The sequence below is a fragment of the Manacus candei genome, unplaced genomic scaffold, assembly GCF_025592945.1.
Source record: "Manacus candei isolate 608988 ecotype Guabito, Panama unplaced genomic scaffold, ASM2559294v1 h1tg000017l, whole genome shotgun sequence".
Taxonomy (NCBI): Eukaryota; Metazoa; Chordata; class Aves; order Passeriformes; family Pipridae; genus Manacus; species Manacus candei.
In genome coordinates, this window is record NW_026138065.1 from 5,141,682 (window position 1) to 5,157,806 (window position 16,125).

A 16,125-nucleotide genomic window follows, 5' to 3' on the forward strand; every position below is an offset into this window, starting at 1 on the left:
AGATGAAGTTTTTTGGTTTTATTATTAATATAGTTATTAATCTGAAAAGTAAGTTTCCTTTTTATAGTTTTTAAAATTTAAATTTTTTTAACTTTCAGCAAAGTTCAAGTTTCTGTCCTTATGTATTCCCTGAGATTTTAATTTGTGGTTCCATAAATCTTACTCATAATCTATGGAGTTAGCATATAATTTGAGTGCCTGTGGTGTGAGAGTATAAAGTCATTGTGAAGTACAATTGGTTGGAATTAATATAAATGTTTACATGTTTAGCTTTTAGGTTTTTTAAAAAAATGGAACAACATAATTGTTCAGCATATTGGATGCTCTATTCCAAGTTATCTTCAAGAAACTGGGGTCTGAATGAAGAATTTAAATGTTCTTTTTCATGTAGGCATGAAAACCTTAGATAATAGGGGAGATGAAACAGATATTCTGCATGCTCACAATGTTCTATAAATTTGTCATAGAAAGTACAGAAGGGTGTAAGACTCTTCCTAGGATTCCCAGAAGAAATCCTGCTTTATTCTCTTGGAAAGCTTTCTTTACATGAATATACCTGATAATAAACCATCCAAATGTACTTTATTCAGTGTAAATAGAAATTCTCAAAACTATAACAGTGCAGCTCTAATGAGTAATTGAAAAGGTATTGTATCTGTCAAAAAAACCCCAACAAACCCCCCCAAAAAACTGGCTCCACTTGAAAGTTGCTGGAAAGCACGTTCATAGCTAATTATAAACAAATACTAGTTAACACTTTAAATAAAAAGAGAGGAAAAAGCAAAAAGATTCAGGACATAGACAAGCAGATGAAAGGATTCTTGTTGCCTTCCATCTGAGATTACTCAGATGGATTCCTGTATTCAATTACCTGAGAAGATGTGATATTCCCCTAAGAGAGATCAGGAGATCAGAAGGGATGGCAGTTTCGCGCATCTCCTTACTCATAGCCCTTTGAAACTGGTTCAGCAGAAATAGCTTAAATTGCAACAGGGATTGGGGCCAGACGGTGACTACAGACAGTAATCACTGGGTCAAGATCATACCACAAAGTGACAACAAAAAGTTCTGGTGAAACAAAAGCTCTGACAGGGCGTTTGAATGCTGTTTGAGTAGACTTACAAGGTCTACTTGGAATAATTTCTAAATCAGAAGCAATGGGTCAACTTGTTTTGTGACTATGTTTATCTAGTACACCAAAGACATTGATAATTCTTATTGTTAGGTTTGAGTCTATTTTTCTCATCAAATTCCTTGCATATTCAACTTTAATCTTAAGATTTAATGGTTTGTTTGGTTTTTTGTTTTTGTTGTTTTCTTTTTTTTTTTTACAAAGCCCCTATTATTGATCATCTAACTTTTTTTTACAGTCTTCCCCCAAACCTATTTCCTTTTTGATAGTTTCCATCTAAAAAGGCTTAGTTCTTCCCAGTGCCACTCATGCCCCAAGCACATTAATCCTATTTAAAAAAACATGTAAAGAGAACAAACAACAACAAAATTCAAAAATTGAGGCAAAACAAATTCAGAAGTCTAAAGGGCAGTGGGAGGAAAGGGGGAGGAAAAAAGAGACTTTCTCAAGAGCTTTCTACTGATTTTAGTGCCTTTGCTATTCTGCTTTGGTATTTCAAGGTTTTTCAAAATACAGTCTTGAATAGTTTGCTAACTGCAAAAAAAAATCAAAAATCTGTAAGTATTATTTTGACGTTTTCTGAAGGCATTTAAAAGTATATGTACTACAAGGAGAATGGGGGAGTTCTCTCAGAAGCACTGACAGAGCTCTTGTAAACTTAAAGCTTAGATCCTAATAGTAGCAGAGTAACTGCATGCCCTTTCTCATGGTGGCAGTTCATCCAGTATTTGCTCTATATCCATTTTCTTTCTGTGCTAGTCACATGTTTGATGTACTATGTACACATGTATCCTCATGGCCTCTGTCAGGTACCTCAGGTCCTCAGTTCTTAGTGGAGCTGAGTCAGAAATGACAGATGAACTGCCTGATGTTCCATACACTTTTTAAGAAAGTCTATCCTTCAGGTTTGTTTTTAGTTCAGTTTTGTTGGGACTTTTTTGGAATTTGGTGCTCTGCCAGAGGAGACGTTTGGTATATTTTCAAAGCCCTAGCTACTAGACACTCAACACCACTGTGGGGAAAAAAAGATGTCTTCTTTGAAGATCCTGGTAAATCTGCAACAAGGATTTTTAAAAAATGTTAGTAATTGTTTCCTTTTTAGTAACAAGGAGTTCTAAAAATTCTGCTGCTTTTTAACAATATGTGTATAATATGGGAGCATAATAACCCCCGTTTGAAACAGAGTCAAATATCATACATTCAAACAAGAAATTGCAACAACAGAGATAATAGAGACAACAGATGTTATATACAATACCTATCCACAGAGACAATAATCTGTACATGTAGAAAATAGATATATTCATGCTAATAACTTTTTTAAAAATCAGATTTAATGCACAAGGTATAACGGTTACATTTAGAGGAGACAAGTAGAGAAAGTTTATTGGACTGAAAATGAGGCGATACTTGCCAGGTGTCTTCATTCACAGAGTGGCTTGATTTCTGCAGAGAACTCAGCATAACAGATTCAAAATGTCACTTCCCACGTAGGTCAGAGGGGACATTTTGTAGTCAATACATGGTTTATGTCCTTACCTTTGAATCTCTTTTCATTTAATTTCACCTTCTAGGCCTTCTTAAAAAAAAAAAAATGTCTAATTGTAGAAAAGTGAACGATACTATTCTGCTGAAGACCAGTATTTTCTAGAATACCTGTTTATGTTTTTCACATTCAATTTGGTGAGATACTTCAGATTTTCATAAATGCATAGGTCACTTTAGTATGACTATTCATATATGTGCCTTTGTAGAAGTTTGTATGTAACCTTTGCAGGACTCTAATTAAAAAAAATTGGAAGAGCACACACACGGAACAATGGCATGTATCATTCTGGAATGTGGATATATGCTGATAACGACAGAACAATTGAAAAAGAGGTTAATTAGACTTCATTTGTGAGATCTTGTTTGAAAGCTCGTTTTGAATTGCATGAAATACAGTTTTATGCCCCAATTATAAAACATCAAACAGTAAATTTAAGCAAATACAAACAATGTTAAGATAGAAGTTAGAACACATGATGTGAGTAATTTTTTAAAAAAATGTATGTCCTGTAGTTAAAAGAATTGATATAAGAGTACAGTTGTCGTGCTTGGTAAACGATGATGTAGGGAGGAAGGAATGTACTTGAATTTTGACCAAATATATAAAGTGTTTAGGAGGTATAGACCTTACTCTAAAGGGAGACCAACTTTAAATAATCTGAAGGTAACTTAATGGAAAAAGCAGGGAAACAGTGGAATGTCATCCAACAAGAAGGCATTAAAGATGCTTTCAAAAGTGAAAAGATAACTAAATCAGTATATGGTGTAAATTCTTGATAAGGTAGCTTTGCTCTGTGAGAGGTCACTTTCACTCTAAAATGTTCTACTTTTTGAGTTGGCCATATTTTTCAGTATGACCTAAGGTTATTTTTCAGCTTTATTATTCGAAGTAGATTTTACAGAATATATTTGTCTTCAGGATTACGAAAGCTGTATATAAAGCCCTATATAATATAGACTGTATGAAGGCAGACATATAAAACTGTTACCTTTTCTTACTTATGCATTACACGAAATAGAGTGTGTAGTATCTGCTGGTATGATGCAGTCTTTAATAGATTTGGAACAGTGTATTTTTTAGGTGGTTTAGCATATTGGTATCAAGAATCAAGAAAACAATTCTTAGTTGGGGGTTTTAGAAAAGATGATGGACCAATAAAATGTGGAATACTTGGGAAGTAAAACTGACCCAGGAGTGGGAACTCCTACATCTATCAGAAAAACTGCAAGCAGTCACTGCTGTGGTCAGCTGACCAATTCCAAATATATATGAAAACAGATATGGCTACTGCATGATTACAAGACTTCTTTTAATGTTTTTCAAAGAAAAGCAATAAGACTTTTTGAAATAATCTTATTTCTTGAAGATAGAGCATAATTTTAGTGGCAGAACAGAGTGCTCAGATATGCTCAGCTGCCACGATATCTCTGGAAATATTCAATTTTCCTGTATCAGCCATTGCCATGGTATGATCCCTGTAGAGTGGGTATGGATATTCTCTTTTTTTTTTAACCTGTTTGTAGCAGGAAATACACTTTTCTCCCACAAATGTTCTCTCAAGGTGCACACCTTTAGGTGGTATTTGGCACTTATTGGATAGAGGCGACCAAAAAGGAAGAAGCTAAACTGGTGCCTTTCATGCACCATTTTTACACTTGTGATGAACTACTTTGAAAGAAGAAGTGAGAGTAAAGTTGCATTATATTGAATGCAGTTATAATCTGGTGCATTCTGGGACACTTAACTGAATCCATCATAACTGAATTTTTTTCCTTCCCTACTCAAATAGGAAAATAGGTTGAAAACAGTTTGCCAATGGAGTGATTAGTACAGAGCAAAATACCAATAACCACTTATATCAGGTGATCATATTAGTGGCCTGTTCCAGAAGTTATAGCAATCTCCAGCTGCTTCAACACCTAATAGTTGTTCCATTGTATCCAGGTGATTGTAAGACTTTGTTGTTTTGATAACAGGAGATTTTCTCTCCTTAGTTTTTACAACTTTTTGATGTTTACTCTATACTAATGCAAAAGCAGTCACCTGAATATTTTTTTTTGACAGGGACAAATCTTTGAGTGTATATACCATGTTTTCTTCTCTTTCACTGGTGCCACTTGTCATCTTGTGGAAGCAGAATTGTTTCCATCTCTAACTTTTTCTGTCTAGAAAAATGAGAGTAAGAGGGTTGTAAATTAAATTTACACTTGAATAATATCCTTTTGATAATATACAAGATGTGTTAAAGGTGTCATTACATTTGGACCAAACTACAACTGCTTCAGAGAAAATTCTTTCCTTGCAAGACTCTTTTAAATGCCAAAAGGTGATCTGATGCAGGATGAAATCTCTCTTTCTGGGTATAGTAGCTGCCTTATGCATATCTACTTATTACTTTAAAAAAAAAAAAAAAAGAAAGCACTATTACATGCACCTGCATCATTCAGGGATTCTAAAGATTCTTTTCACTGTGTAATACTCATTGTCTATGAACTTATTAAAAATACAGATACCAGAAGTACATTGATTTTGAGGGTTTTTTTTCTTCTTCTTCTCTGGAAGAAATTTTAAAAAAATTTCTTTTTTAATTGAAAGGAAACTTGTGCCAGAATGGTGATATTTTGACGTGGTGTGATAAACTTAGGATAGTATCTTATGCTTGCTCTTTCAAAAAGTAAATTGTGGAATATTTGTTCCATTGTTGGTGGGTAAATAATTGTATGTACGCATGTGTAGAACAGTTGAAATAAAGAAGAAAAGACCTGAAATCGGCAGCTCAAATGATATTCCACCTCATCAGTCCTAGAAATGATAAAAAGAATTATGTCCTATGAATATGACATATGTACTATAAGACTATCATAGGCTGGAACATGCTAGCTTCCATTTCTAAGCATTGTTTGACCGAAAAAATTCAAATTACATTTTTCAGTAATAGAATGATTAGTTTTAAAAGTTGTATCCACAGATACTTAGTGAATGTGTTAATGCAGAATCAGATATTTGATTTCACTTCATCAGGGGAGTTTGTGTGCAGTTTGTGTGCAGTTTTTATTCGCTTTTGAACTTTATGTCTTTACCAGTCATACCTTGACCTTCAGGATTGAAGTATGAAGAGAAAAAAAGTATTAATGTAATTCTGTCAAAGCTGCAGCGTGTCACCTGGTTTTTTATCCAGAGCATTGCAAGGCTTTCAAGAAAAACTCCAGCTCAGCCCAAATTTGTTCAGCACTGGGCTCAAGCTCACTCAAAAGGGTTTTAAGCCCCCACAAACCTTTTGAAGAATCTGGGCTGAGTTTCAAGTCAGTATTGAGACCTGTAATCAGGCAAGATTCACATGCTCTTCAATTTCCTTGAGAACATTTACCCATCTCTCCCTCAAGTTTTTGTGGTTTGCTGGGATTTTTTTCAGTTTCAGCATAACAATGATAGAGCCCCAGTCTCCAAGTAATGATTACTAAATACAATGTTTCCTGCTGCAAACGTCCTGGCACTGCCCACCCTACACAGCAGACTACATTGCTACTAATAAAAAGTATTTGCTGCATTGGACAAAACTCTAATCATTGTTGTGACTGCAGAAAATACAGGGAAATTCCATTTGTGTGTCTTTGCTACAGATTTCACATGCCTGTTTTAGTGTATGTTTTTGCGTATTGCTGTTGATTGAAACATTGTAACAAAAAAACAGTGATTATCTTTGTACCCTAATTATGCCATTGCTTTTCTCTTTTTTGCGAAATTTAAAATTAGGATTTACCTTTTCAGAGGTAGTGTATTTACAATGTAGAAAAATATTTTTAATTATTATTGTAGAGCTATGTGGGGAAAGTGGAATAAAAATAGCTTAAAGGTTTCTTCTTTTTTAGATTTCTATATGAATTTTATACCATTGACATTTGTTACCAGGACAGTTCAGAGCTTCTTCATGTTCCAAAACCTACTGACTCTTGGGAATCCTAAAATTCTCCTTGCAAATTAGCAGGCCAGAAGTCCAGCAGACTGAAAAGGAGAATCAAGTACCAAACTAAAAAGCTTTCAGCTAAAGCCTTCAGATCTTAAATCAGATTTAAGTTGTGTTACCTGAATATCTGCATAAATATAAGTCTCACCTAAGCACACATGCACAGAGCAGACTGGCGATTGCTTTGCACCTTGGTGATGCCTAAGTTAATGTGCATATTCTCATGAATTTTTTTTATCAGAATACCCATCTAAATTAAGTGGAATGGGTACAAAATAATTATGGAAAAACACAATGCAAATAGATAATTTTTTCATCAATGTGTCACAATGACAATTTCTTTTTTGTAACTTCCTTCACATGATCACCAAATGATAATTTCCTTCATATAAAAACAGTCGTGTTCCATATGGGCCTGCTATAGCTCTAGTACTTCACTAATTGATGTGTGTACACGGAGAGGGAAGAATTTTTATTTGTAACTGTCAAGCAACTTTTAGAAAAGCTATAAGGCTGAATCCTTCCTGCTCTTCATTCAGCTTTTTCTCAGTAGACAAGTTTCCATATTATTTAAGTTTTTGTAATCATTATTTAAGATCTGTTTTTAAGTCACTTTCATTACTTTGTTGTTGTTTATATTACTGCAAGATTATTATTTTTTTTAATTTTCAAAGCTTGCTTTGAGTTTTGTGGGGGTGTTTGTGGTTATGGTTTTGGATTTCTTTTCAATTGGGTTATCAAAGTCCATGTAGTTTTGTTTGTGTGGGTTTTTGCTGGATGGGGTTTTTTTTTGTTTGTTTGTTTGCTTTTCTTTTAGAATTGATCTATATGAGTATATCCTCAGGTGGTTTCTGCACATTTTACACGTGCCATATTTACAATTAAAAATATCCTGAAACATATTGATCTTTCACCTTGTTACTAATTATTTGATTGTAATTTTACAGCTAAAATAGACCAAGAAAATGAAGAGAAGTCACTAACAGAAGCACATAAAAGGTAAGAAAGAACAATGCATAAAACCTTTCTTTGAAAAATATGTTTTTGTAGAGCTTGCTGTATTGGTAATCAGTGGTATTGTATTTTTGAACAGTGATAGGAATACACTCAGAAAACTAAGTGATATTCATTTATTGTCAATTTTAATTTGACAAATAGGAAAAAAGTTTGAAATTCTTTAGAGAGATATTGTATGTGACTCCTGTCATTCAGAAAATTCCCCAAACAATCATTATTCATTAGGTAACATTTCTTGTGCTTATAAAATGTTAATTTTATAACAAAGAATGAAAATCTGTTTTTTAATATACCAATGATATGTATAATTAAATGTGACTTCCTTTGTAGAATTACTAATGGATCTTCCAATACTTCTTGTAGCAAAAAACAAAATACCTCATTAAATTTCATTACAGATGTGTGCAGCTGAGAAAGTTATCAAAATTGGGAACCTCACTGCATTGCATAACTTGTGGTTTCTTCAGATGTTTTGGAAGAGTTCTGCAGAAGCAATGTTTAAATGGGACAGATTTTTATCTGTCCCAGCAAGAGATCAAAATATGACCCACACCATTTATAGTCCAGATTTAGTGAAACTGGCAGTCTGTGTTTGTTTTTCTTTCACTAAATATAGCATCATCTTTTTGTACTATCTGCCACTGCTACTGAATATATACTAATGAATATATCCATTAAATATTCCCAGAATTGTGAAGTGTCTCAATAGGATTCCTGTAAAAGATATAAGTATAAAAGTTTCTAGCTTTTATTATGGTTTGTTAGCCTTTCTATGGCCTTGATACCCAAATTTGCTGCCTGCAGTAATGTCACAGTGCTGCTGACATCTGGCACAGCACCACATTTTCTCTCTGTTCCCTTGGGCCATGTACTGAAGATAATAACTGAAAAGGAAACCAAGAGTAGAGTGTTCCTCTGCCAGAAGAACCTTCCTTCTTACTTGTGAGGAGATGGCGAATCCACCATTGGTGGTGCTGGATCATGATGGAAAAAATGCAACAAAGGGAATATTGCTTTGACTTAGTATCATACCTCTTGCTCAAGTATATGAAAGGCATTCCTGACATTTCCTAGGTTTGTTTAGCTGCTCTGTTACGTAATTCTTATCCTTAACATTTTCCTTCACGATGAAGCTTTGAGAGAAGATACTGCTATTAGGAGATTTCTGTGGTAGCTGACTGCTCTTTTAAGGAAACTGTTTCTCCTATAAAAAAAGGATTAGACCACAAGTCAAAAACTGACAGAAATCTAATGGCAACGAAATCCGCAATCTGTACAGAAATCTTATGACTTGTCACTATCTTTTGGTGTCTAATTCATTCTCTGTTCTAGTCTTTTTCCCTGAGTAGGCCAGAACCATAATATCAAAAACTTTCTATGGGCTTGTGTAGCATCCACAACATGGGACAAGAAAGAAAACTACTCCATAGATTCTTATGTAGCTTGATCTGCTCCTTCTGACTTGTCCTAATTCTTTCTTCTCCTGCAATGTTGAATGTAGCAGCTCCTTTTATATAGTTTGTCAAAGAAGAAAATTCAGCTTCATTGTTCCTCTTTACTGTGAATATCTGGCAAGGATATTCACAGGCACAATCTTTTGTGGAACATATGAGGAATTATGCTAGGACCATATCGGAACAAAGTAATTTTGTACTAGTATCTACATTACATTTTCTTTCTTCCTTCCACCTTTCCACTAAAAGTCTTGATTAGATTAGTGGATTTGTTAAAATACTGAAGACAACTCCATGTATAGTTTTAGTATTATGTGTAATTATTTCACTAAGATCTTTAATTTAGCTTAGAAATAAAATGCCTGGGATCCATTTTGGCAGGCGTGGGTGAAAAAGAAGATGAGAGCTTAAAAAGCTAAATAAAAGATTAGTTACATTTGACTAATCATAGGTAGAATAGCAGTGCATAGGATGACTAGGCAAGCAAGTAGTGCAAGGAAAAGTGATGGATTAGATGGAGCAAAGTTAATGTGATTAATGTGCTTGGATTTTTCTTGTTGAAGTGGATAACTTCAGCCCATGTATAAGTTCAGGTCTACTGCATGAAAGCATTTCTTTACCTTTCATTAAAAACTATGAATTTTCTTCTTTTTTTTTTTTCTGTTAGTTTGGGTGCAAAATATTAAAGCTGATGTCTCCATTAAAATATGAAAGTCTAGAAGAAAAACTCTTGCATCAATAAGAAAAAATATTTCTGAAATGAATAATGACTTGAAGAAAATGCAGCAATGTGTATTTTTAAAAAGCTCAATTGTGCAACAGATGAACTGAAATGGAAAGTTAATCTTACATACAAAATGAAGACAAAGAAAACGGAATGTCTGCTCCAGGGACTCCATACAGTGTATAGCTGTTCATTTGTCACAAGTGAGAAAATGTTTAATCAGTTTTGAAATGATGTATTCTCTCTTTATTTATCGTGTTTAGTGACTTTAAGAGTGTCAGTATGTAAAGTGTTTATCCAAGGAATGGATTTCTGGCACATGGATAAAATGAAAAGTGAAATGTTTAGCTCGCAATAGGCACATGTTCCAAGATCTCTCTGAGTAAGTATCCTGAGATGAGAAGAAAGCACACAGGTCTGTGTTTATCTAGCTTACGCAGGCAGACAAGGAAGGCTCCAGCCTGGTATTAACACTGAAGTGACATGGAATGTCTTCACCAAACCCCAAACAATTACATCATTCCTTTAACAATATTGATAAAGTGTAATAAGAAAGAACCTGGCACTTTCCAATTAGATCCTCATTGCTAAATGCTTGAGAAACTGTGAAATACTGTCAAGTTAAAAACACTAGTTTTGGGGGGAGGCAAACGAAGTAAAACAGAAAAGAAAGAGGAGGAGGGGGAAAGAGGTGCTTTTATATTTTAGGAGTCCTCAATTTGGTGCCCTTTTTTTTAACTTTAAATCTGTCCAAGACTCATAGTATATGGTCAAATCACATAGCTGTGTATAACACTTAAATTACTTTATAAATAAAATGTAGCATCTTTAAAAACTGGGAGATACAGTACACTTTCCACAAAGGAACAAGAGTTCTCTGTTTTCTGTATTTTCATTTACTTAGCTTTAAATATCTTTAATTTTTCAAGATGTGATTTTATTTAAGCAGTAAGAAAAAATTAAAAGCATTATTGTTTCCAGGTATGCTTAATAGAATCTTAGAATGAGATAGACTTTGATCACAGTATCCACAGCAAGTAGGAACCAAGACTACAACAAAATTGGTGTCCAAATATGACAACTAGTGTCTTGTTTACCGTGCTAGGATAAAAGGTAATAACAACAGCAGCAATACAATTTTGCAGACTTATAATCAGAAAATAGTTAGTTACTCTTCTTGCACTTGATTTCTGAAGAATCAGTAGCTAAACAACCTGACTGGAATTACTAGAAACAGCATTACTAGAAACAGTGAAGCTGAAGGTCCTCTGCCTTGCTACTTGAATAACTCTACAGGAATAGCATGTAGCTTTATTACTTACTTATAATACCTCACCCACTACTGAGTTCTGATCTTCTTGTAGGGCTTCCAGATTCATGTCTTTTTCAGAAGAAAATAAATCCAGACTTGTAACACTGATCTCTCTTCCACTGAAATAGTTAAGATGATCTTTTTTTTCCCATTCATGTCTTCTTGGAATAACACTTAGGGAATTATTAAAAAATTGAACTGGAGGTGTTTGGGTTTTGTATCCAAGACACAGTCAGATAATCTCCAATTTTTCCTGCTATCTCTCAGTCTAAAAATGAAGCATCAGATTCTAAATTCAGTGCAGTAGCACTGAAAATTGCCCAGTTACTTATATTTCCTATAATTTACTCATTATAATTTACTCATACTGCACTCATGTAAGAGACAACGTATGCTGAAAATTGTTTAAGAATGCATAATGAGAATATATATTTCTTTTCTAAAAGATCAAATAGAGGACTTTCTGCCTTTTGACGTAAGTATCAACAGGGGAATTTAGGATGTGTGTGGCTTGGTATGGAATGCTCATCTTTCCATGTCAGGATATTTTTATTTGGTTTATTTATAATTTGCTCCCATTACTTGCACATTCCAGTGATTTTTAGACTTTTAAGTGCTTCCTAAGTGCAGCCTCCCAGGCACCTCTTCTGTTTTCAAGACTTTTAATAATCCAGTTAGAAATGTGTTGTGGCTTTCTTTTGCTGTAGCAACAAAATGACATTAATTTTGAAGAGAAATGTTTACTTTTAAATTCCCTGCAAAAAAAAAAAAATTCTCCTGACACAACAGTTTTTGCAGACTTCCATTGGCTTCACTGAACATGAGACTTGGGGAGGAACAAAGCTTTACACCTGCTTCTGAACTGACAAGCTGATGACACTTAGAGAAATAGCAGACAGTATGGTACAATGGCACTGCTGAAAAGCAACACCTCGAAATGTAGCACCTAAGTCTGGTAATCCTTTAAAACATTAAAAGTTCCTCCCACCTCACTACCCTCCACACAGTGTTTTGGATTGTTTCCAAAAGTGAACTGTAAAGTTAAAGTGAAAATTGAGTTAATGATTGAAATAAACTGGTGAAAAGCTTAGAATGGAGAGAGGTATGTAGTTAAAAAAAAAAAAAAGAGAAATGCAAAACAACAGCACAAAACTTTTAACTGAAAGGCAAGAATATGCTGTTGGACTCTGTCTTTCACTACTCTTTGGCCATTCATCCTTTGTTGGTTCCTTTACTGTTATGTCTCTCTTCTCGCTGTGTGGCTCTCAGCGTGCAGACTAGAATTGCTTACAGTAATACATTTCAGACTGTAGGTATACATTAGTTGGATCAGCAGAAAATAAATACTTGGTGAGCAAAGGAAATGTGTATAGAAGGAGCTTACAGACTGTTAAACAGTTTGGATCATTCTAGTTTAGTATCCTGTCTCTGACAAAATATCAGGACCTGTAAATATGCAGTAATGGAAACTTAACCAGCAGTTTAGTTATGTCAGAAAGTCTCTGCTGAAAAATGGGTAATTAATCTTATCCTGAAAGATGAAGTCCTCATCCTTTTCTGAAAATATTTGCCAAACAACAGAAGTCCTTAACTATTTGTAGGATTGATTTTGCCTGTAAGAGCATCATCTTTGCTTTTAAAGATGACTGCCTGCTTGCTTAGAAAAATAATTTCATTTTATTAGTTTTAAATTAGTTTGCATTTAATGACAGTGGTAGTATGAACAAATGATAATATAACTTTTAACACACTGGGATACAATTCAGAGATCTAATGTTCTGCAATGTAAACTGATCTTTAAGCAACTTATTCCAAAGTTAATGTAGAAGATTTATTCTTAGATCCCATAGTAAAAGATAAAGGATAATAGTTTAAGGATCAACTACAGTTACACAGCTAAGTAACATTGATCATAATACAGCTAAGTAACACCCTAAAAACAATATAGTTAAAATAATTTGATAAACCCAAAACTAATACTATGGCATTAAACTGAGGATTAAAAAAAAAAAAAAAAAGACAACAAACCATGTAGCTAATGTAATGAGTAGAAAAAAATACAGAAATTAAAATATTTCAATCTTGCATATTTTTTGGCTTCCAGTTTATGCCCAGCAGGTGGTTTCACTGAGTAGCCTTCAAAAATTCAAGATACTCCTCTCGAGCTGTTGCAGCTGAAATAAAATGCTTGTGTGTGTGTGTGTGTGATTAGCTCCAGTGCCTCTCCATTGTGCATCAGCTTCTGATTATGTTCAGTAGGATTTTTCTTTCATCATATTTTCCACCTGAGCTGTTTGGTTAGATTGTTTCCTAAGACCTTCATGGTACAGTGTTCACATTTGCAATGACTGTGACTTAAATGTGGATAACATGACTTTTTTACTCTTATGTCAATTTGCCACTACAGTGGATGCTTTCTTGTTGTATGTTAAGATTTACTTTGAGTATTATTATATTATACGGTTTTGTAATGTATAGGCAAATAGAAAAGTAGAACGTCAGGGAGGGGATTTAATTAGGTCACAACTGCATTAACTCATCCAGAAACTAACCAGTAATAATCTGTACCAGATAGATCATTCCTTCCATAACAATTTCCAGCTGATGGAAGACTACCATCCACAAGCCCTTCACAGTGTAGGGCTTGCTTCAGCCTGATACTGAAACTCCACTGTTCTTCTCATACATGGAGATGAAGTGACTAGGAAAAAAAATGCTATCTCTTTACTCTTCCTCAGTTTTATTTCTCAGTCTTGTTGCCTTGTTTCTTGATTGTCTTAACGAGCTAGTTCAGAAGCAGCTTTAGTGGGCCGGATCCCTTCTGCACTGCCTTAAATGAATGCTTCTCATGAGATAACCTTACACCCCTCTTTTCTCAACTGCTGCCTATAAGATGGTTCTACCTTAATCAGTCTGTTGAGGAGGTGAAACTTCCTTCTTCATCCTAAAGAAAACAGCTAGGGAAATGGTCACCCCAGACGAGAAACACCATGAAGCCTTCATGTAATCCTTGGAAGGGGTGGGAACAACTCCTCCAGACATGAGGCAGTGCTCCCAGGCCAAAGCAGTATGGTTTATTTAGCTTTGCCTGTATGTGTGAATACTGAGTATTCACAGATCCAGAGTGATATGGTTATTTAATACAATATTTCTTATAATTCCAATGGCTGCCACCTTCTCATTTAGATTTAATACTTTAGAAAATGCTGCCCATTTTCTCTACTCATCTATACCAAGATACTGTCACCACTATGAAGGGAATATATTGGGATAACTTGGTAGTTAAATCTTAAATGCTTAACATTTGAAAAATGCATGTAAAGACCTTTTCGACCTGACAGTTCATCAAGACAGATATTGAAGTCTTTCAACTTTCTTTCATAGTATTTTCTTGTAATTGACTCTGAGCATATAAAAGCCCCCATGAAAACAGTTGAGTTTTCAGCAAAGGCTGGATTACTTCAATTCATAGTTGTGCTGACCTATGGTGATATTAGATGCATGTTAAGAAGAGAGCTCTTGAACATTGAATTAAGTAAGAACACTCTACAGAGCAACCTCAAAGGGTTAAGATGAAATTGTATCACAAGACATTTTAAATTCTCTAATACCCAAGTATTTCAGGGCATTTTTATTCTATAATTTTTAAAGAATAGAAACTGAATTCTAAGTTTGACTTGAGCACCAAAATGGAAAAGAGAACATGATTATGCCCAAAACCCTCTGTACATTAATTTCACTTGCTATATTTAGAGTGTATTTTTGTCAATTCATATATATAAAATTTAATCTATACTGAATGATATTCTTAGAGCATGGATTAATATTATGTGTACCTAAAATTTGGTAAACCATGTGTATGGTTTCTGTCTAGATATCTAAATAATCTGTTGTAGATTTAAGACAAATTATTATTTCATTATATAATTGTTATTATTATCTTTGTAGATAAATCTGACCTTTCCTTTGCATGAATTTCAGTTATAAAAATGAGCCATACCAAGAAAGCAGGCAGATTACAAGGCTGAGGTCGATGTCACTAAATTGAAAAAACATAACAGTATTTAGTGTACAACAGTTATGCACTACTTCCATATGTAATTATAACCTCTTTAAGAAATAATGATTGCTCAGAAAGCCTCCATTGTGCTAGACAATGAGGATGAGCTGTGTTAATAGAAATATTTGACTTCAGGTTGGGCTTTAACATGAGGCATTTAGCTGTTTCTTACAGCACTGAGGCTAAGAGCTTGTGTGTCAGATCACTGCTGTTGAAATTCATTCTACCGCTCTATTCTGTGTCTACCGGCAAAGTCTTATTTCCTCAATTTTCTAAGGGTTATTTAATATGTTTGAAACTCATATGTTAGTCTTTTTAAGAGAGGAAAATAGTTTTCTCTTGGATATGTTGCTGGGCCTGATTTTTCAGTGCACACAATTACATAACATTGTTTTACACATGCTTATATTTTCTATGGCCAGTTTAACACAGATCTATCCATGTGCCTACATAGCATCTTAGCTATGATGTCTACACATAAAATTAAAAGCATTAAACTCCAAGAAAGAGAGCCTATACGTTCCTGCAAAGTGTTCAGATTACATGGATTACAACTAACACCAATGCATCTAGGGAACTGTAACTACCTCAAGCCAAGTTTTTGAGAGAGCGTTTGAACCAGTTTAAAATTGTTATTTTAAAATGGCTTGAAAAAGCACATGCAAATTAAAAATGTATTTAAAGAGTCACGTTAAAAATGTGTTTTGTTTTTTTTCTCATAGTGGCCTGTTAAAATACAAATGTCAGACACAAAAAAGAACACAAAGTTAGTTTAGTTTCTAATGTATTCTCTCAATTCATATTTTAATCTGAATAATATCCTTGAACAGAGACTTAACCTTTAAATATGCACAACAGAATTTAGCTTCACATAAACCCCAAATGCTGGGTGAACTGTAGATAACAAGTGCTT

General features: G+C 34.2%; 1 protein-coding gene across 4 annotated transcripts in view; it reads left to right on the forward strand.

Moving 5' to 3' along the window:
- FMN2 (formin 2) overlaps positions 1-16,125 on the forward strand; it is a 177,009-nt gene that overhangs the window by 136,887 nt on the left and 23,997 nt on the right. For all 4 annotated transcript variants that reach the window (XM_051783770.1, XM_051783772.1, XM_051783771.1 and 1 more), the window contains one exon: positions 7,593-7,644. In XM_051783770.1, coding sequence (XP_051639730.1) covers positions 7,593-7,644 — 52 coding nt within the window. The remainder of the gene's footprint in view (positions 1-7,592; positions 7,645-16,125) is intronic.